This window comes from Loxodonta africana, chromosome 3 (genome assembly GCF_030014295.1).
Source record: "Loxodonta africana isolate mLoxAfr1 chromosome 3, mLoxAfr1.hap2, whole genome shotgun sequence".
NCBI classification, from domain to species: Eukaryota; Metazoa; Chordata; class Mammalia; order Proboscidea; family Elephantidae; genus Loxodonta; species Loxodonta africana.
Window position 1 is genome coordinate 95,478,671 of NC_087344.1, and position 21,222 is coordinate 95,499,892.

At 40.2% G+C, this 21,222-nt stretch overlaps 1 protein-coding gene across 1 annotated transcript in view; it reads right to left on the reverse strand.

Annotated features, from left to right (window-relative positions):
• Nucleotides 1–20,646, reverse strand: part of FYB2 (FYN binding protein 2) — a 107,397-nt gene extending 86,751 nt beyond the window's left edge. Inside the window, exons 1-4 of the mRNA XM_064279952.1 lie at nt 20,638–20,646; nt 19,184–19,931; nt 14,729–14,890; nt 509–519 (exon numbers count right to left, since the gene is read on the reverse strand). Coding sequence (XP_064136022.1) covers nt 509–519; nt 14,729–14,890; nt 19,184–19,931; nt 20,638–20,646 — 930 coding nt within the window. The remainder of the gene's footprint in view (nt 1–508; nt 520–14,728; nt 14,891–19,183; nt 19,932–20,637) is intronic.
• Nucleotides 20,647–21,222: the final 576 nt, after the last annotated feature.

Below are 21,222 nucleotides of genomic sequence, written 5' to 3' on the forward strand. Positions count from 1 at the left end.
CTCTGGAAAATAAAATCTACAAAAATCTATCCTCTGGCCAAATTAATGCATGTCCCTTTCTACATGTAAAATATATTCATCTCCTTCTTTAGACCCCCAAGTCTTATTCCCATTATGGGACCAGTTCAAAGTGCAGAATCTTATCCTCCAGGTCAGGTCAAAGTATGAATGAGGGTTCTTGAGTAGCGTTTCTTATATATAGCTCATTTGAGTGCAGTTCCTCTCAATTTGAAGATCTGTGAACTAAATAGATGATTATCCCCCCAACATATCTAATAAAAAGCCCTTACAGCACAGTGGTTAAAGCCATTGACTGTTAACTGAAAGGTCAGCAGTTCAAAAACACTAGCAGCTCCAAGGGAGAAAGATGTGGCAGTTTGCTTTCATAGAGGTTTACAGCCTTGGAAACCCTATGGGGTTGCTATGAGTCAGAATTGAATCGGTGGTAGTGGGTTTGGTAGGGGGGACATATTCAATATGCAATGGTTATATAGAGATAAGAGATAACTTCAATAGTTTCTCATATTAAAAATGGTGAGAGTAGGAGAGGCATATACCAGTCAATGGCCATTATAGTTCTAAAATCCAGCCAGGGATATATCACCAGTTTCTTAATAAGGACTGGATCCTGCTCACTGGGAATGATTCTCCATGGCCCTTGGTTATAACTTGTGGGTAATTGGGTCTATAGTCTATGTCATTCTTGCTTTTCAAAGAGAAATGACCTGTGTTTATAGCTTAGTGGTTTCTCAGCCTGCTTCTTACCTAAAGGAAGTTGGGGACCCAAAGGCCTCTTTTCATTTTGCTCTGGGAGCCCCTGGGTGTCCTCCCCACTCTTGACCTCCACCATCAAGCTACCTGTCTTCTTTCCCTCAATCAAATAATTTTACAGCCAATTTTTTTTTTTTAATATTTTATTTTGGCTTGGGTGAAAGTTTACAGAGCAAATTAGTTTTCCATTCAGCAATTAATATGCTGTGTTTTGTGACACTAGTTTCCATCCCCTCAATGTGACAGCAATCTATTTCCCCCAAGTTCCCCATTTCCATTTGCCCATCTTTCCTGCCCCTTCCTGCCTTCTGAACTTTGTTTTTGGGCAAATGCTGCCCTTTTGGTCTTGTGTGGTTGGCTGTTCTGAGAAGCATGCTCCTCATGGGTGTTATTATTCACTTTATAGGCCTGTCCATTGTTTGGCTGAAAGGTGATCTCAGAGAGTGGGTTCAGTTCTAGATTTGAAGGGTATCTAAAGGCCTTAGTCTTGGGAGTTTCACCAGTCTCTATCAGACCAGTAAGTTTGGTGTTTTTTATGAATTTGCATTTTGTTCTATATTTTTCTTCTACTTACAGTCACGTTTTAACAAATAGTTTCAGAGAATAGAAAAAGGAAAACCTACCCTACTCATTTTAGGAGGTTAGTATCATATTGATGTGAAAACCACAAAATGATCAAACAAAAAAAGAAAAATATAGCCCAAACATCAAGAAATTTTAGCCTAAACTCACTAAATAAAATACCAGTAAAATGGATTAATTTTTAACTAAAAGTAACTCAAGAATAACTGAAATTTATTCTAAGAACAACTAAAATTTATTCCAAGAATGCAAGAGAGTCTAGCATTAGAAAATCTATCATTACGATTCATCACATTGAAAGAATAAAAGAGAAAAAACCAGATTATTTAAATAGGTACAAAAGGGCATTCTATATAGATAAACTTTCTTAACTAGGTTAACCTCCAACAAATATACTTAATGGTGAAAGGTAACAAACAAAAAGTTAACATCTAAACTCTATCAGGAAATCCTGTTGGTCAATAGGGAAGAAACAAACTAATAGAAAATTGAATAAAGGCTATGATAGACATCACAGAAGAGTAAGATCGAATGGCTTAAAAAATAAATTCCCAACCTTATAGTAAAGAGGGAAATAGAAATCAAAACAATGAGAATCTAGTTCACACCCATCAGTTAGGCAAGAATCCTGAAGTTTGAAAATAATACCTCATATTGATAAGACTACAGAGAAATAGGAACTCGCTATACTAGTTTGAGAGCACGAATAGGCACAAACATTTTGGAGGACAGTTTTTCAATATCTACAAAAACTGAATTTGTTTATTTACTGTTATTTAACAATTCTGCTTCTAAGTAAATACGCTAGTAAATGCCCTACACTAACTTATATTCACCTGGAGACATATAAGGATGGATCCTACAGCTTCATCTGAAATGTTGAAAATCTAAAACAATCTAAATGTCCTTCAGTAAGGGAGCTCATGAACAGAGCATGATATTTTCATATGATGGAATACAATGCAACAATTATAATAAATAAACTAGACTTACATGCATCAACCTGGATAGAATGTGGACACAGCTTTGAAAAAAAATCAAATTGCAGGAGGATAAAGTAATAAGCCATTTATACAAAATTTTAAAATACTACGTCTTTAGCGGATATATGACTGGTAGTTAATGTATAAAAATTGCACTAAATTGATACACTTGTAAATTCATGGTAGTAGTGGCCTCTGGGAAGGAAGAAAGGAAATGGGATTGGGGAGTAGACAAAGAGAACTTCAAATGTATCCATAAGAAATGGAAAAGTAACACCTAAATCACGCCAAATATGAATAGTAGGGAGGGGAACAAATTACCCATAATTCTACCACCTTAACACAGGGGCGATGTTAAAGTTTTGGTATCCTTTCTTCCTGATCCTGATTTTTTCTCATTCCTGTGTATTTACATATTTGTTATCATAGGATATGTAAAGGTGTGAGTTCTCTCCCCACCTTCTCCATTTATTATTATCCCACAATCACGCTCCACTCAATTGTTTTCCCTCTTTTTATTGACCATTTTGAATATTTTCAGGTTTTTTTTTTTCCTTTTTTTTGCACGCTCTCTGTAATATTTTTAAAGATGTACGAACACTTCATTTTGCTGGAAAGGAAACGTTATGAATTCTAATGCCTCAGTAACTTTCCCCCTCGCTACTGGGTTTCCCTCCCCTTGCATGAAGTAATGGAGAGAAGCTTAAATTATAGACTATGCCATGTACCTCATGCTCCAATGACCTAACAATCTCATCGGGTCTATGGTAAATTAACTTTATTAATAAGAAACAATTTGTGGAAAAATTGAAAGAAGATGTCTAATCAATTTCTTGGACTACTTTTGTCAGAAATGAATAAATATCTGACTTTAGGTGATCATAACGAAAGAATTGGGACCAAACGTTAAAAAAAAAGTCATCATTCAGATGAACTGTCTTTACAGAGAGGCAGTCACAGGATTAATGTTAAAAGGGAAAAAAGATACTGTAGATGTATTTAAACATCCCTCTTTGCTACCTGAGAATGTCTTTTACCTTTTCTCCTAGTCCATTGAAACCAGATTTTAGATCAGCCTTGATGTCTTTTACCTTTTCTCCTAGTCCATTGAAACCAGATTTTAGATCAGCCTTGATATAATATAGCATAAAAAGAACTTGAATTGCAGGGAAGAAATAACTATGATTTAAGTATATCTATGCTTCCAATTTCTTTATTTCCATACTTTATTTCCACGAAAATATCTGCCTTTAGTCTATCTCTAGGATTGTAGACATTATTAGAAGGCAATATAGGATGATAGAGCTGGAGCTTGGAGTGAAACAGATCTGAGGTTGCATCCTAGCTCTCTGACTTTCTAGTTATAAAGTACTGAATAAATAACTTAGTCCTCAGTTTCCTAATCTATAAAAATGGTGACAATAAACTCCACCTTAAAGCTACATTGTGGCTACTGAGTGAGATATTTGCTTTCTGTACACAGATATTCCATGACAATATGCTGGTAATATTATTATATTGGAGGACAAAAATTATTGTATTTTTCAAAAATAAGCTTTCGAGGTTTGCATTTTGCAAAATTCTCTTTTTGTTACTGGCATAAGCATCAGGTTCTTATCTTTCGCACTTTCTTATAGAAAGCCTCTAGTAACTTAATACAGAACATGACCATGTTTCTTACAATCTCTTCAACATTGTGTGCAAAAAGCAGCAACAGCTCCTTCAATGCAATGTGAGCACTAAAGCTTATTTACAACACCAGGCATTTTCTAATTTTGTTTGGACTCCTGGAATTCAATCTTCAAAATAAAGTTTTGAACAAGCGGAGTCTCGCTGGCAGAAGCAGGCACAAGTAACTTGCACTCATGGTTTTATCCACTTACCCTGAAGATTAAAATAATAAGGAAAAGTTTCTCGGCAGAGTACCACTTGGTGCTGACGTTAGACTAAGGAGTGGAGCAAAGAGAGGATTCCATGTGAGTCTATTTGCACATGGCAGTAGCCTTTACCGGATATGCAAGGATAAATGAAGAGCTCCTAATTATTTAGCTTTGTTTCATATTAGGTTATGACATTGGATATGCAAATCAATGCAAAATATAGTATAACAGAATCTTGGAACTTTTTCTTTATATAAAAGTTAATGGAAGGTGATGTCATTCTATCCGTCTCTCTTTTTCACCATCATTCTGTCCATCTGCCATTCCCTTGGTCCATCACTTACTCAGTCACTAAAGAATGATCACTTGCAAGTCCATTATATGCTAGGTCCTAGGGAAACAAGTGTGGGAAAGACAGATGATCTGTTCCCTCATACAGTTTATAGTCTAATAGACATCTCTAAAAATACCTCATATGGCAATAAGACATGGGGAAAAATCTGACTGAGACACAGGCAATGTGGCTGAAAATCTTTATAAATATGCAGTCCTGAGCTCACAGCCTGGAGGAACTCTGCATTACCTTGTATTTTAGGGCAACTCATGAAACTCTCTGAGTCCTTGGTTTCTCGGCTGCAAAATGGTGATTAATATCTACTTCCTTCCATGATCATGGGACTAATTTGAGTCTAACAGATGTGAAAGTGCTGAGCAATGCCCATCACATTACCATATTCAAATATGAATTTCCAATCACCCTTTCTGAAAATAACCAGTTAACCAGTTGTCCTTGAGTTGATTCCAACTCATGGTGACACCATGTGTGTCAGAGTAGAACTGTGGTCCATAGGATTGTCAATACATATATTTGGACGTATAGAGCCAGGCCTTTCTTCTGAGGCACCTCTGAGTGGAATCAAACTACCATTCAGTTAGCAGCTGAGTGCACTAACTGTTTGCATCTCCCAGAGACTCTTCTGAATATACCTATGTAAGAAAATAGGACCCAACTCTGCAGTTTGTGATTGCCTGATTTTGTCTTAAAACATTACTTTTTCTAGCATATCATCCAAATGGGTCAGAAGAGAAGTGGCAAGGTTTGGCTCCAAACCCTTTCATACTGTGCCTCCACCTGGCCAGCCTCTTTCACACAGATCTCTCCACAGATAAAAAATGAAATCCTAAATCAGGCATTCAAGAACCTCTGCCTGGAGAAAATCAAGGCTCAATTTGTAGAGCAGGTTATGAGTCTATTAAACCTCGCCTTCTTTGGTCGTAGATAAAACTTCCATGTGAATCCTCAGTAAGGCAGTCTGGGGTTGTGGCTAAGAGGCTGTGCTATAGAGCAAGGTTGATGTGATCAAACCCTGGCTCTGCTGATCATCAGTTATATGGATTACTTAACCTGACTCTTTGAAGATAAGTGAGAGCCCACTAGCCACTTGCTTCATGGGGTGGTTGGGAGTCTAAAAATGGGAGAGTGGACACAAGTATAGGGCATAAGTCTTTGTCTATGGAAAGTGCTCAAGAAATAGAACCTATAGATGAAAAACTTTTTTTTAAATTTTATTTTAAGGAGGAATACTTGAAAACATGAAAGAGAGAACCTCTAAGTGAATCCACTGTTCCTACCACTACTACGCTTGTAAGAGGCAGACCAAACAGTGGCCTTGTGTGTCCCCTGAAGTTCAATTAAAAAGGGATAATAAGAAGTTATGAAGTGGCTTAAGGGGAAGTCACCTGAATGGATCTAAAACTCCATAGTGCACAGACTTAAACTATTCCTTATCTTCATTATGGAAGCCCTGGTGGTGTAGTGGTTAAGTGCTACGGCTGCTAACCAAAAGGTCGGTGGTTGGAATCTGCCAGGTGCTCCTTGGAAACTCTACGGGGCAGTTCTACTCTGTCCTATAGGGTCGCTACGAGTCGGAATTGACTCGACGGCAGTGGGTTTGGTTTGGTTTTGGTTTTATCTTCATTATTCTCCCATAACATTGCAATTTGGCACACTGGAGCCTCTGGGCCCACTTTCACCTGCCAAATACCGTTACAAAGAGCCTGCTTTGCTGTTTGTCAATCAGATCAAGTCTGACGGGTCTTAATGACTTGGAGTGAAGCCATTCAGGAAAGAACACTGTAATTGCAAATATTTTAAAAATCACCCTTAAGAGATCCTGGAGTTGTCCTTGATTCCTCTTTTTCTTTCACATCTCGCTTCTCACAACTGATCCAGTAATTGCTGTTTTCCTCCAAAATATAACTTGAACCCATTATCTTTTTTAAATCTTCAGTTCTACCACCTAGTCCATGCCTTTACTTAACTTCTCTCTGACTCAGTTTCCTCATCTATAAAGCTGGATAAGATCTCATAGGACCATCATAAATGGAGTCATACACGTAAAGTACTTAGAACAGACACTATGTGGTGGTTGGCTGCTATTGTTATTGTTGTTGCAATGGCTTCCTAGACTGTCCTCCTGTTTCCCCATTGAATCTATTATCTGTACAGCAGCCAGAGTAATCTTTACAAAATAAAAGTCAGCTCATGTCACTTCCTGGCTTAAAACTCCCCAATGGCTTCCCATTTTGAGCAAAATCTAAATTCATCCCACGCCTCTCAAGCTTCTCCACGACCATTGCCCTAGCTCACTGTGTCTTAGCTATTCTTGCCTCCTTTCTGGTTCTTTAAACATGCCAAGGGAGGTCCTACCTTAAGATTTTGTACGCACTGTTCCCTCTCCTAGAATGTTCTTCTGGACTTCCCTATGATGGGGTCCTTACCTTTTAGGTCTCAACTCACATGCCAGCTCCTCAGAGAAGCCTTTCTTGACAATCCTAGCTAAAGTAACTTCCTGTATTCCACTTCCAGTTCCCAGTTACTATCCTAATATTCCTTTAAATTTTTTCTTTATAGCACTTAAAAAAAAATGTTGCTGTCAAGGTGATTCTGACTAATGGCATTTCTATGTGTGTCAAAGTGTTTTCTATGGCTGATTTTTGGAAGTAGGTTGCTAGATTTTTCTTCCGAGTTGCCTCTGGGTGCACTTGAACCTTGAACCACCAGCCTTTCAATTAGCAGCTGAGCACCTTAACTGTTTGCTCCACCCAGGGACTCCTTAAAGCATTTACCTCTATTCAAATAAGGACTGCAGATGCATTTTGTTTGACATAATACTTTTACTATTATTATTATTTTACTTTGAAAGTTTTACTTCCACAGCATCTACCACTTCTATTGACTAACAGAGACCAATCAACAAAGTCACATACTTTGTCCAACCCCAAAAGGCATTTGAGTTTCCCACTCTGCATGAGGTAGAATTATCACCATAAACACAAATACAAGAGCATATTCCAAAAGTATGAAAGAGGTCATTCAGAAGACTGAAAATAGGATTATGTTAGTTTTTAAAAAAATTATCATCAAAGTGAAAATACGAAATTAAAAAGTTCAGGAGGGAAAAACTTGTGAAATAAGAATCCATCCATAGATCTTCATCTGAGAAACACAGAACCTTCTCTACTCCTGAACTAAAAAGCTTCTTCCTTCCTTACATGTCTGAGTCAGAGATTCCCTGAGTCAGGACTACTGTCTGACACTTCTTAATGGAGGAAAAGCCATATTTATAGCTAATGAATAAAACATCAACCAATTCTGCTAAGTACTGACAGGGACCACGTGCCGATTGCTGCCGTAGGATTAAACCTACTTTGCTCATGCAAACAGGGACTGGTTAGTTGGGAGGGATGCCAGTTGGCTTGGATTGCATGATACAGTGATGACAAAGAAGAAGCTCCAAAGAGCCATCTCACTGTTAAGTATGAATCAGACATTAATATTTTAGAAATAACAAGAGATAGAGAGGCCAAGGGTTGAAGAAACTGAGATTCATGGAGCATCTTCTGTGTACTCCATGCTTTACATTATTTATCTTGTTTAGTCGTCACGATAATGCAATGAAGTCAATACTATCATTGTGCCCATTTTTCAGATATGGGTATCAAAGCTCTGAGCGGTTAAGTGACTTGCCCGAGGCCACTTGTAAGGAGTGGAGGAAGGATTTGAATCTATGCTAATCTGAACCCAGCGCCTGTACTTACTTCTTATACAATTCTGCTTCTTACATTTAATATACAATATGAAGAGATCCAGAAATTAAATGTAGCTATTGCAGGTATACTGAGTTCTTGACAAAATGATTAAAAAAGACAGCCATAGAAATACAGCTAAAACACAAAAGTTCTTTTTTGGGTAAATAATGGTTGAAAGCAATGAGAATTTTAGTTTAGAGGAGAATGTAGTCTTTTAGATGTTTTAAGAGCTGTCATGCAAAGAAGAGGTAGATGCAGTGTCTGCTACACCAAAGAGTAGATCTTGGACAGATGGTCGGGAGTTTAGGATAGGAGGGTCATTTTTTTTTTTTTCACCCAGCTCAACTTAAAGAAGGACTTTCCAAGAATTTTATGAGTGTGTGTGTGTAAGAGATTTCTGTCTGCTTTGTATACTGCTGTATTCTCAATGTCTGTAACATACAGTGGATGGTCAATGTATATGTGTTGAATGAATAAAATCTACCCCAACAAAGAAAAAACACTGCAGTGTTCAGGTATTGAGCTCCCATCAATGGATTTTTAAGGAAACTAGGCTTTTAAGCGTAGATTCCTGTCCTTGGTGGGAGATTATATAATAGCTATGATTTGTTTGAGCACTTTTTAGATGCCAGGCACTGCACTAAGCACTTTAGAACCATAATTTCATTTAATACTTACCACAGTTGTATAAATTAAATTCTGTCGGTATCCCTATTTTACGAAAAGTAGAAACTGAGGTTTATAGAGGTTAAGGCATTTGTCCAAGGTTATGCAGGTGTTAAGTGGTAGAACTTGGATTCAAAACCCAGGCTTTCATTAACATTTGGCTATACACTGACTACATAAGATAATTTTCAAGCCCCCTTCCAATGATGAGATCCTATATATTCTATTACAAACTAATATCTGTATTAAAGATTAATACCACAAACACAGAAGATGTTCTCCTCAAAAAAGTGCCAGGTTCCATAGAAGCTGTAGCCAAGCCACTGGGCATCAAGGCATTCAATTGTTCAAACTAATTTTTATCTCTGACAAGAAAAAATATGAACTTCTTAGCATGACACTTAATGCTCTTTGGGATCTGGCCTCATCTCTCATTTTAAAAAGGCAAATACTCTTGGCATTTTATTTCCTCTTTATTTTACTTCCTAGCTTTCAATCTTGTTCTTTCTGTATGATGAATGTCCACCTACCCACCCACCCATCCATCCATCCATCCATCCACCCATTTTTTGAATTTCAACTATAAGTCAGGAATGTGGTCATTTCCAGGAACAATATCCTGCCCTAACCTAGCTGATAGCTTAATAAGAGGAACAAATGATTAAACTTATTTAAATCCTACCGATCATTTAGAATACATCTCAAGTTCTTTCATCTTCCATGAAGCTGCCCTGACCCTTCTGGTCCCTCTTTATCACTTTTGTCATTCTCTCTTAGAGCACTATGGCCATACCATAATTGATGCACAATGGGGCCTCATCTCAGTTGAGGATCAGGTTCTAAAGTCAGGCGCTGAAGGACAGTATAGTCAAAATTACCCTTGTAAGTCCCTGAAGAAAGTGACGCATTGGAGACTGCTGCCTACAAGTAGGCCCACCACAGCAAGCTTGTCCTCCATGGTAAAGCAGATTACTGTTTCTTTTCTTAAAGTACCTGATCAAGGACTCAACTTGGTTTAGAGCCAAGTTGTAGCAAAAATACATATCTAGCAACTCTGCTGCAAAAGATCTCTTTAAAGTTTTAAAAAGCAAAGTTGTAGTTTGATTTCTAAGGTACAACTAACCCAAGCCACGGTCTTTTCAGTTGCCCTATATGCATGCAAAATCTGGACAATGAAAAAGGAAGACAGAAGAAGAACTGATCCATTTGAACTGTAGTGTTAGCTAAGAATATTGATTATACCATTTTACTGCTGGAAGAACAAACAAATCAGTCTCAGAAGAAATATAACCAGAATTCTCCTTAGAAGGGAGAAATGTGAGACTACTTTGGACACATCATCAGGAAAGACCAATTGCTAGTAAAGGACATCACGGTTAGTAAAGTGGAGGGTCAGCCAAGGCGAAGGAGGTCCTCAGTGACTGGATCGACACAGTGGCTGAACAATGAACTCAAACATGCCAACTATCATGAAGATGGCACAGAACCAGGTAATGTTTTGTTCTTTTATACATAAGGTCACCATGAATCAGAGCCAACTCGACAGCAGCTAATAACAAGTTAAACACTACAATCACAGCACACTCATACTCATACTGAGATGTTCACAGTATGTGGGGTATGAGGGAACTGAACCGAGACCAACCCAGAGCACAACAGAGTTCCATGGTCCCCTCCATTATACTCGTTGAGCAAATATTAGTGGAAATCATTGCCTGAGCCATCTAATTGTTCTCTCTTAACATAAACGCACATAAAATGCAACTCCACTGACCTACCTTGTGCTGTCATTTAACTCTTTCAAATGGATAAGTAAAGCAAGAGTTCCTTGAGGGCATGAATAGCACCCAGGACCACACAATCAGCTCCTTGGTGAACAAGATTGTCTGATCAATTCCTGGGTATATAAGATGTTCCATTATTTGGTTTCTATCGACCTCTACAATCCCATTTCATTCCACTCCTTTCTATACTCTAAAATTCCTAGGTTCCTTCAATACAACATATCATTTCATACCTCCTGCATCTGTCTACAGTGCCCCTTTGCAACTCATCCAGAAAATCTTCATCCTCAATACAGATTTCAGATGTTTCTTCTTCAGGGACAGATTTGAGAAAATGAAATAAGAATGGACTTAGCCCCCATTCTTCACCCCTTCCTGGATCCCTGCCCTGTGCCCTGGACATTTTCAATGTCCTCCCATTCTGACTCTGAGCTTGGCCACATGACTTGCTTTGATCAGTGGGATGTTAGCACACATCACAGAAGCAGAGGCTTGAAAAGTGCCCATGAGATTGGGCTTGTCTTGCTTGTCTTCTTTGACTGGTGGGAGAGCATCCCTGGGCTAGTTTGCTGGAGAATAAAAGACACGTACACCGAGTAAGTTGCCCCAGTCATCCCAGCCAAGGCAATACAGACTAGCTAACTTCAAGCTGACCCAGTCAAGTGTGCAGCCCCAGCCAATATCAGCAAAGCTGTCTAGATAAAACATAGCTGATGACAAACACATGAGCGCGCCCAGCTAAGTCCTGCCCAGATCAGTTGAACTCATAAGTGAATATTTGTAGTTGAGTGCCATTGAAGTTTTGTTGTGGTTTGCTATGTAGTATTACTGTACCAAAAGGTAATTGATGCATCATCTATAAAGATTTCCTTTACTTTCCCCCCAAAAGTGACCACCCCCTCATCTGTACAATCTCTGAATCTTGTACTTTCCTCTATTGCGAAACTTCACACACTCAAACATTTGTTGAATGAATAAGTAATATGACTTTTTTTTTTTTATGTTTGGTTCTCCTTCTAAGACTGATCTTCTTGGGAACAGGAACATCTTTGTGAGGGAGGTGAAGCAGTACAGTTTGGGTGTATCTGGGTTCGAATCATGGCTCTACAAATGGCACATAATCTGACAACAATTTCTTAATGTAAAATGAGGACAGTAGTAGCAACTTGGCAGGCTTCTTGAGAAAACGAAATAAGGAAATCTGTATAAAGTAGCCAGCTCAATGCCTGACACACTGAAAGGCTCAATACATATTATTTGGTTGAATGAATTAAAGAATTGATATTCTCGCGGTAAAATTCTTAGAATGAGTACACCAAAAATATAAGGCCTTTTATTCCATGATCAATTCCTAACACCACACCAGCTGCCCAGAGTGTTCCTGAGCCTCTAATTCAATTTACGACTATGGAAGCTGATGTTTCAATTTACTGAACCCAACTGTATGATAAATAAAAGTCCCCCAGAGGACCATCTTTGCAACTTAATGTCAGCATGGTAGTTAAATGAGGTTTATTTAATCTTTCATTTAAAACAAAAGTTGCAGTTCATTGCTTACAAATCTGCTCTCCCTTCAGTCCTTCTGAGGAATAGATTCACAGCGTGTACTTACTGCCTGCTCTTGGGCAGGCTAAGTAGCCTCACTGGTGGGCTTCCGCACAATTAAGAGGCATGTACTTACCTCTCTGCAGGCAGGTTGGTGTCTTCCCCAGCAGCTGCAAGAGCAAGAGGCAGAGTGAAAAAGATGCATTGGCAGCAGCTGGGTAAAGCGAGTTATGCTTGCGGGGTGCCCTGACCCAGAGACAAAGTGTAGAGTGGTGGCTTACCTGTACCACAAAGTCCCTTCCCCTTTCCCTTCTTTCCCAATAGGACTGTCCTGGGGACCTGCACTGCAGCCCTCACACACTCGAAAAACAAACAAAAAACAAACCAAATGCTGTTGAGTCAATTCCAACTCATGGCGAGGTCACCATTGTCTAGATATATGTCAGAGTAGAGCTGCTCCATAGGGTTTTGAATAGCTGTAAACTTTCAGACTTGTGGCAATGTGATGTATGAAAACCATAGGGTTTCCTTGGCTGTAATCTTTACAGAACAAATCACGAAGCCTTTCTTCTGCAATGCTGCTGGGTGCGTTCAAACCGCCAACCTTCAGGTTAGTGGTCAAGCACAACCATTTATGCCACCAAGGGACTCCTTCACCTACACCACATGGTGTTTATTTTGGGTAAAATCTCTTGCTTTAGATTTTGACCTCTTTGAGGACCAGAACCTCAATGGAATTTGTATCTTAATCTCTTGTTTCCATCACAGGGCTGGCCTCAATGTGTGTTTGAATTTATGATAACAATAAAAATGAATGTTTATTAAGTACTTAAATGCGAAGAACTACTTAAACACTTTCCATGCATCATCTTATTCAATCCTCACAATAATCCTATAAGGTCAGTGGCATTATTATTATCACCTTTTTATAGATAAGAAAGATGATGCTCAGTGAAAACATAGCCAAACTTAAATAGCGAGTGGGAGAGTTGGTATTTACAAAGCCCATATGATTATGAATGACTTAGTGCTTTGTTCTATGTGACAACCTCCTTCTCTTTCAGAGAGGTGGTCTAAGCCCTGAATTATTTAATATTTATGAAAATCATACTTAGCCTTCTGTGATTTGGAGGTGGCCATATTACTGATGTATACTTACAAAGCTCTACTTCTCCATATAGAATTTTCTGTAAGATTTAAGACTACTTATAGCAGTGGTTCTCAAAGTGTGGTCCCTGGACTAGCATTATCAGCACCCTTAGGAACTTGCTACCAGTAACTAATTGCCTTCAAGTCAATTCTGACTCATGGTGATCCCATAAGTTTTAGAGAACTGTACTGTACAGGGCTGTGATCTCTCAGAAGTAGATCACCAAGCCTTTCTTCTGAGGTGCCTCTGGGTGGATCTGAACTTCCAACCTTTTGGCAAGTAGCCAAATGCTTAACTTTTTGTGCTACCAAGGGACTCCTGGGAACTTGCTAGAAAGGCAAATTCTCAGGCCCCTAATCCAGACCAACCGACTGAGAAGCTCTGGCAGTGAGGCCAGCAATCTGTATTTTAACAAGCCTTCTGGGTGATTCTGATGCATGCTAAAGTCTGAGAACAACTGAGTTATAGAAATTTAACCATGAGGTTGCCCAAAACAGTCAAATGGGCAATCAAAGGCTACAGTAGCTCTCTCGGTATACCACCTGCTGGCACTCGTGGCCACAGCAAAACAAATGTTAGCACAGCACTACATGTCACCTCAAAGTGTGTGTTGCCATCATGTTTCATTAAGTAAACATAAACAAAGGTGTTGGAAATGTCAACAGGATCAGACTGTGGTGGGGGTGGTGAGGGGATGAGAAGGTGGTCCTTTAAATAACAGGAAAAACACAAAATGGCACAGAAAAATGGCCTCCAAGAATGGTTCAGGTCCTGGAAAGGACTGGTAGGGGTAAGTTTCCCTTCAATTACTCCCTAAATGCAGATCACAGAGGCCTGAGAGGGCCCAGATAAGATCTCAGGTCAAGTGCACATTAACTTTCCTTTCTTTTCCCTCCCACCCCCCTTCTTCTGTACTGGCTGTGTTGACAACACAGGCTTTGCAGAAAACACAAAGGTTCACTGCCTCCCTGCTCACTGACTTTTCAGTTTTCTTCCCTTTGGGCAGATGCCCAGTGATCAAATGCATAGCTCTCAGGGGAAGCAGGCTGGCCCAGGAGTGATAAGGGGCCAATTCCCGCAGATTTGTCATTTCATGGGCAAGCTGCCACAGCCTCTACGTGAGAATAAGCAGTGATGGATATCCAGCCCCATGAAAAAGCAGGAGCTGCACAGTCACCTGGAAGTCGATGCAGAGAGGGAGGTGACATGGAGGATGCAGGCACTCATGCTGTGACTCCCACCTGGCTGTGTGCAAGGCCCTGTGCAATTCCTTACCTTCCCTTTGCATCTCAGGAACAGCAGCTGCCTGCTTCTGGAAGGCCTGGAGGTTCACAACTGGGGGCTTTGGAGGCTTTGGGGGCGGAGGACCCAGGGACTTCACGGAAGGCAATGGCTTCGTTTTGGGAAGCTGGTGATGCCTGATGTCCTGCTGCTTTTCTGAGCAAAACAGTGAGACATGTAGGTTATTATTATTTCTATTTCATGAATTGTCAGGGGAAGTTGGCTGGTTTCCTTGCCTCAGGCTCACCCCCCTCTAATTTATTCTCCATCCAGCAGCCAGAGTGACCTGATGCAAACGCAGACGTGATCATGTCACCCACCCATGGCCCATTCACTCCACCTTCTAGTGTTTAAACACTGCACTGCCCAACCTAAGTTTCCAGTTTCCTTTCCCACCACATTACCGTCCTACACCCTAAAACTTATGCCCAAACATCTTTAACTCAAACCTCTGGCAGTGATCCAGACTAATTTGATTTTTAAGAAGCAGATATAATATCCAAGATTTTGTTCACGCCACTCCTGGTTCTGGAATGCTGTTCCCTCACTTCTCTCCTGGCAAACTTTGACTCAATCTTTAAGGCCCTGCTCCAGTGACACCTCCTCTAGGAAGTTTCTCTTAATTTCCACCAGAAATTAAGGCCAGAATTACCCACTCCCTCCTCTGTATTCCTGCAGTACATTGTTAATACTTTTACTCCAGTATTATGGCACATTAGAAGTGCTGGTATATGTTCAAAGTAAACATGGGCTCCTTGTGAGTGGGACTATTGACCTCCTCCCAGCACCAAGTACAGGGCCTACTTCAGAGGAGACCCACTCTGAATATTCACTGAAACGGTTCCTTAAGCACTTATGACATGCAAATAATATGGTGGCTATAAAGAGAAGAATTTATCTTTGATTTCCAAGGCTCAGTCTAAGGTGATTTTTGTGGCAAGTGGGCACCTGTGAATTCTGTATAATGGAATCTTCCAGAATAGTCTTTCTGCATGTTGTTGTTGTTAGGTGCTGTTCAGTCAGTTCCGACTCATGGTGACTCTATGTACAACAGAATGAAATACCGCCCGATTCTGCGCCATCTTCATGATTGTTGTTATGCTTGAGCCCACTGTTGCAGCCACTGTGTCAATCCATCTCATTGAGGGTCTTCATCTTTTTTGCTGACCTTCTACCAAGCATTATGTCCTTCTCCAGGGACTGACCCCTAGTAATACACCCAAAGTAAGTGAGATGAAGTCTTGCCATCCTTGCTTTTAAGGAGAAATCTGGCTGTACTTCTTTCAAGACAGATTTGTTAGTTCTTTTGGCAGTCCATGCTATATTCAGTATTCTTTGCCACACCAAAATTCAAACGCATCAATTCTTCTTCATCTTTCTTAGTCTTTGCCCAGCTTTCCCATGCATATGAGGTGATTGAAAACACCATGGCTTGGATCAGGAGCACCTTAGTCCTCAAGGTGACATCTTTTCTTTTTAACACTTTAAAGAAACCTTTTGCAGCAGATTTGCCCGATACAATGTGTCGTTTGATTTCTTGACTGCTGCTTCCATTGGAGTTGATAGTAGATCCAAGTAAAATGAAATCCTTGACAACTTCAGTCTCTTCATGGTTTGTCATGATGTTGCTTATTAGTCCAGTTGTGAGGAGTTTTGTTTTATGTTGAGGTGTATTCCATACTGAAGGCTGTAGTCTTTGATCTTCATCAGTAAGTGCTTCAAGTCCTCTTCATTTTCAGAAAGCAAGGTTGTGTCATCTGCATATCGTAGGTTGTTAATGAGTCTTCCTCCAATCCTGATGCCCCATTCTTCATCATATAGTCCAGCTTCTTGGATTATTTGCTCAGCATACAGATTGAATAGGTATGGTGAAAGGATACAACCCTGATGCATACTTTTCCCCTTGTTCTATTGGAACGACTCCCTCTTGGTCTATATACAGGTTCCTCATGAACACAATCAAGTGTTCTGGAATTCCCATTCTTCACAATGTTGTCCATAATTTGTTATGCTCCACAGAGTTGAATGCCTTTGCATAGTCAATAAAATACAAGCAAATATCTTTCTGGTACTGTTTGCTTTCAGCTGTGATCCATCTGACATCAACAATGGTATCCCTCATTCCATGTCCTCTTCTGAATCCAGCTTGAATTTCTGGCAGTTCCCTGTTGATGTACTGCTGCAACTGCTTTTGACTGATCTTCAGCAAAATTTTACTTGCGTGTGATAGTAATGACATTGTTTGATAATTTCTGTATTCATTTGGATCACCTTTCTTTGGAATAGACATAAATATGGTTCTCTTCCCAATATTATATATAAAAATCATACCTGCTTCTTACACTGGAAATAACATAAAAGTCATCTATAATTCAAGTGCCTTTGTTTTTGGTTTACATAATTTAATGGTTGGCTACATGGTCATCCATGTTAAACTAAAAAAGTGGGCTAGAGTTTCACAAGTAACTCTGTGTGGCTTCCTACAAGCTTGCTGTCCTCTATGACCTACGAGCGGAGGAGAAGCTTCCTTCCTGTCCTATCAGCAGGGGACTCCATTCCCAGGCAGTCAGGGTCCCTCAAGCTCCTTACAATGTCAGGAATTCCAGTCTTTATATAATGAAGGGGAAGACATAGTGAAAATGAATTTCTACTTACTAATTGAGTTCCTGGAAACCCTGGTGGCATAGCGGTTAAGTGCTACGTCTGCTAACCAAAGGGTTGGCAGTTTGAATCTACCAGGTGCTCCTTGGAAACTCTGTGGGGCAGCTCTACTCTGTTCTATAGGCTTGCTATGAGTCGGAATCGACTCGACGGCACTGGGTTTTTTTTTTTTTTTTTAAATTGCGTTCCTAATTTTTATCAGGTACTGTGTTAAGCAGTTTACATAGATTATCTCATTTAACCCTCTCAACAGCTCTATGCATCAAAGAAACTTCTTTATTTCCTTCTATCTTTCTGAATTATTTCTCCCTTTTCTTTCTTTCATACTTTTCTTTTTTCTTATTCCTGCATCAAGAATCACTTTTCTACTACGTCACAGGCATTGTTCTAGGAGTTGGAGATAGAACTGAGAACAAAAACATATATAATCCAGACCTCAGAAAATTTCATTCTAATAGGAAGGGAGGGTCGCTATGAGTCAGAATCAACTCAATGGCAACTGATTTGGTTTTTAGGTTTTGGTAATAATCAAGTAAACGAATAAATAAATAAGATGAATACAGAGATTGATTAGTTCTCTGGGGAAATAAAAACAGGATGACATGAAAGAATGTGAAATGGTAAAGCAGTGCTCTTTAGGTAGAGAGGTTAGAGAAGGCTTATCTAGGAAAGTGTCAGTTGAACTTAGATCTAAATGCAGCCATACAAAGATCAAAGAAGAGTGTTACATGAAGAGGTAAGAGCTAGTGCAAAGGCATACATAATACATACAAAAATACATAACAATATACCAGGTAGGGATAAGAGCTATGAAGAAAATGAAAGCAATGCAAGAAGATAGAGAGCGATGGGGATAGTGCAGCTATTTTAGGTTCGCTTAGAGCAGATGACACTTGAGCAAAAACCTTGATGAAATGAGGGGCTCAGATATACAAAGACCTGGAGGAAGGGTGTTGCAGCAGACGGATTGGCAAGGGCAAAGGCCCAGGGGATGGAGTCAGCTTGGCATATCTGAGGAACAGAAAGAAGGCCAATATGGTGAAAGTGGAGAGAATAAGAGAGGTAGGCAAAGACCAAATCACCTGAGCTACTGTGAGATGGCTGGAGTTGACTTTGAACAGGGGAGTAATGCAATCTGATTTACATTTTAGAAAGATCACTCTGTCTGCTAGAAGGAGAATAGACTATTAGGGGATAAGAGTGGAAGAAGGGAGAACAGCTAAAGGGCTGTTGCTGAGGTCCAGGTGAGAGATGACAACGGCTTGAACAAGAACAGAGGGCAGAGAAGGACAGAAGCAAAGAGATTCAGAACATATTTTGGTGGTAGAATCAGGAGCTGACAGATTGCATACAAATAATGAAGGGGAGGAAGAAATAGAGCAAGACTTCTAGGTATTTGACCTCAGCAACTAGGAGGATGATTGCGTCATTTACCAAGACTGGAAAGACTGAAGAATGATCAGATTTACATGAGGAGTTATGTAGATTACCTGAGTTAATGTATCTTATAAGAAGTAGAGCTAAGATTCAAATCCAAATTTGCCTTCCCCTCACTACAAAGTCCATGCTCTGTTTATTCTCCAAAGCTATCTCCAATATAATACCACGAGATTAAATACTTTCTCCAAACCTGGAATTACAATTTAGCAGATGGGCTTAGAATATCTGTACTGGAGTCTGGAGCAAACATTGCTCAGGCCACATATGTAATCACCCTAAGTCAATGGACTTTAAATTAGAAAAACACGGTGAGCCCTCTACCAGTCCCAGGGGGATTACATTTCTTACCTGTGACCTGGCTGGCAAGCTCACACTCATAGATAGGTGGGGAGGTGCTCAGTGCTGGTTTCCTCTCGGGACCAGAGTTTTCTGGGCTCTTTCTGTTATGTTGTGAAAGCAGAAAAGAAGAATCTTCAGAAGAGGCAAGTGATTTTTTTTGAGCCATCAAATGCCTCTGGGAAGGAAAGGTCTGGGCTTCATTTGTTTCCAGCTTTTTCCTTGGCTTCTCTGGGAAACGCCCCATGCTTTTTTGCTCTTCCAGGTGGAGTGCTCTACCTCCACGATTAGCAAGAAGGATGGCTGGTGATGTCTCACTTTTCTGAGATGAAAACTTCTCCCAGTTCCAAAGCTTGTCTCTGAAGTTATAGGTCATCTTTACTTTTTCCTTATCAGTTACCTCATCATTTGACTGATGGATTTCTGACAGCAAAGAGGCCTTCTGTGAATTTACGGCAGACCCAGCAGACCCTTTCAGAGGTGTTGGGGAATTAGAACATTTCTGAACTTTGCTGTTCTGGGCCAACTCCATTTTCTGAGGTGTAAGAGGCTGGGGTTCATTACTGGAACAATATGGTGAGGGCTGATTCTGGTTGGACGAGAGGGTCTTTCCAGTGGCCAAAACCTGGGTTGACTGTGCGCTTGTGATATCATCCTTTTGAGGCACGCCTGCTGGGAACTTAATAGGTCCTGGAAGAACTGGAGCATCAAGCATGTTTTGAAATTTGGCTCGAAGTTCCTTGAAGTTTCTTACTCCTTCCTAAGGCATAAAATAAAACAAAAGTGTTTCATTATTCCAGGAAATAGCCAGCATGAATAGCTGACTTCAGTGCACATGTTAAGGGACTTGAAGTACCAGGGTAACACGATCACTTATGTATTGGGCAATACTAGCCAGTAACACTCTCGCCTATGTGAGATGGAATGAAAACAATCATCTCTCCTTTTAAACACTACAAACAGGTTTAATTTTATCACAACATAGAACATTTATAAAGGAGATAGTATTAACAATCGCTGATAAACTCCTCGATACAACCTCTTGATGGCTCCCCATGATCAATAAAAATAAATTCCGAGCCCTTAGTATGGCATTCAAGATCCTTAAAAATGTGGTCCCAGCCTAAAGTACTAGCTCAAAAGATGGTGGAATTGTGCTCTCCAACCACAGCCCAATATCAAAGCAAGAAAATCTAAACTTGTTGCTGTTGAGTCAATTCCGACTCATGATGACCTCATGTATTACAGTGTAGAATTGAGCTCCACAGCGTTTTCTTAGCTGTAATCTTTTTTTTTTAAATAATTTTTTATCGTGCTTTGAGTGAAAGTTTACAAATCAAGTCAGTCTTTTACACAAAAACCCATATAAATCTTGCTACACACTCCCAATTACTCTCCCCCTAATGAGACAGCCTGCTCTCTCCCTCTACTCTCTCTTTTCGTGTCCTTTTCACCAGCTTCTAAACCCCTTCCATCCTCTCATCTCTCCTCCAGGCAGGAGATGCCAACATAGTCTCAAGTGTTCACCTGATCCAAGTGCTCACTCCTCACCAGCATCCCTCTCCAACCCATTGTCCAGTCCAATCCATGTCTGAAGGGTTGGCTTCAGGAAGCGTTCCTGTCCTGGGCCAACAGAAGGTCTGGGAGCTGTGACCACCGGGGTCCTTCTAGTCTCAGTTAGACCATTAAGTCTGGTCTTATGAGAATTTGGGGTCTGCATCCCGCTGCTCTCCTGCTCCCTCAGGCATTCTCTGTTGTGTTCCCTGTCAGGGCAGTCATCGGTTGTAGCCGGGCACCATCTAGATCTTCTGGTCTCAGGATGATGTAGTCGCTGGTTCATGTGGCCCTTTCTGTCTCTTGGGCTCATAATCACCTTGTGTCCTTGGTGTTCTTCATTCTCCTTTGATCCAGGTGGGCTGAGACCAATTGATGCATCTTAGATGGCTGCTTGCTAGCGTTTAAGACCCCAGATGCCACTCTTCAAAGTGGGATGCAGAATGTCTTCTTAATAGATTTTATTATGCCAATTGACTTAGATGTCCCCTGAAACC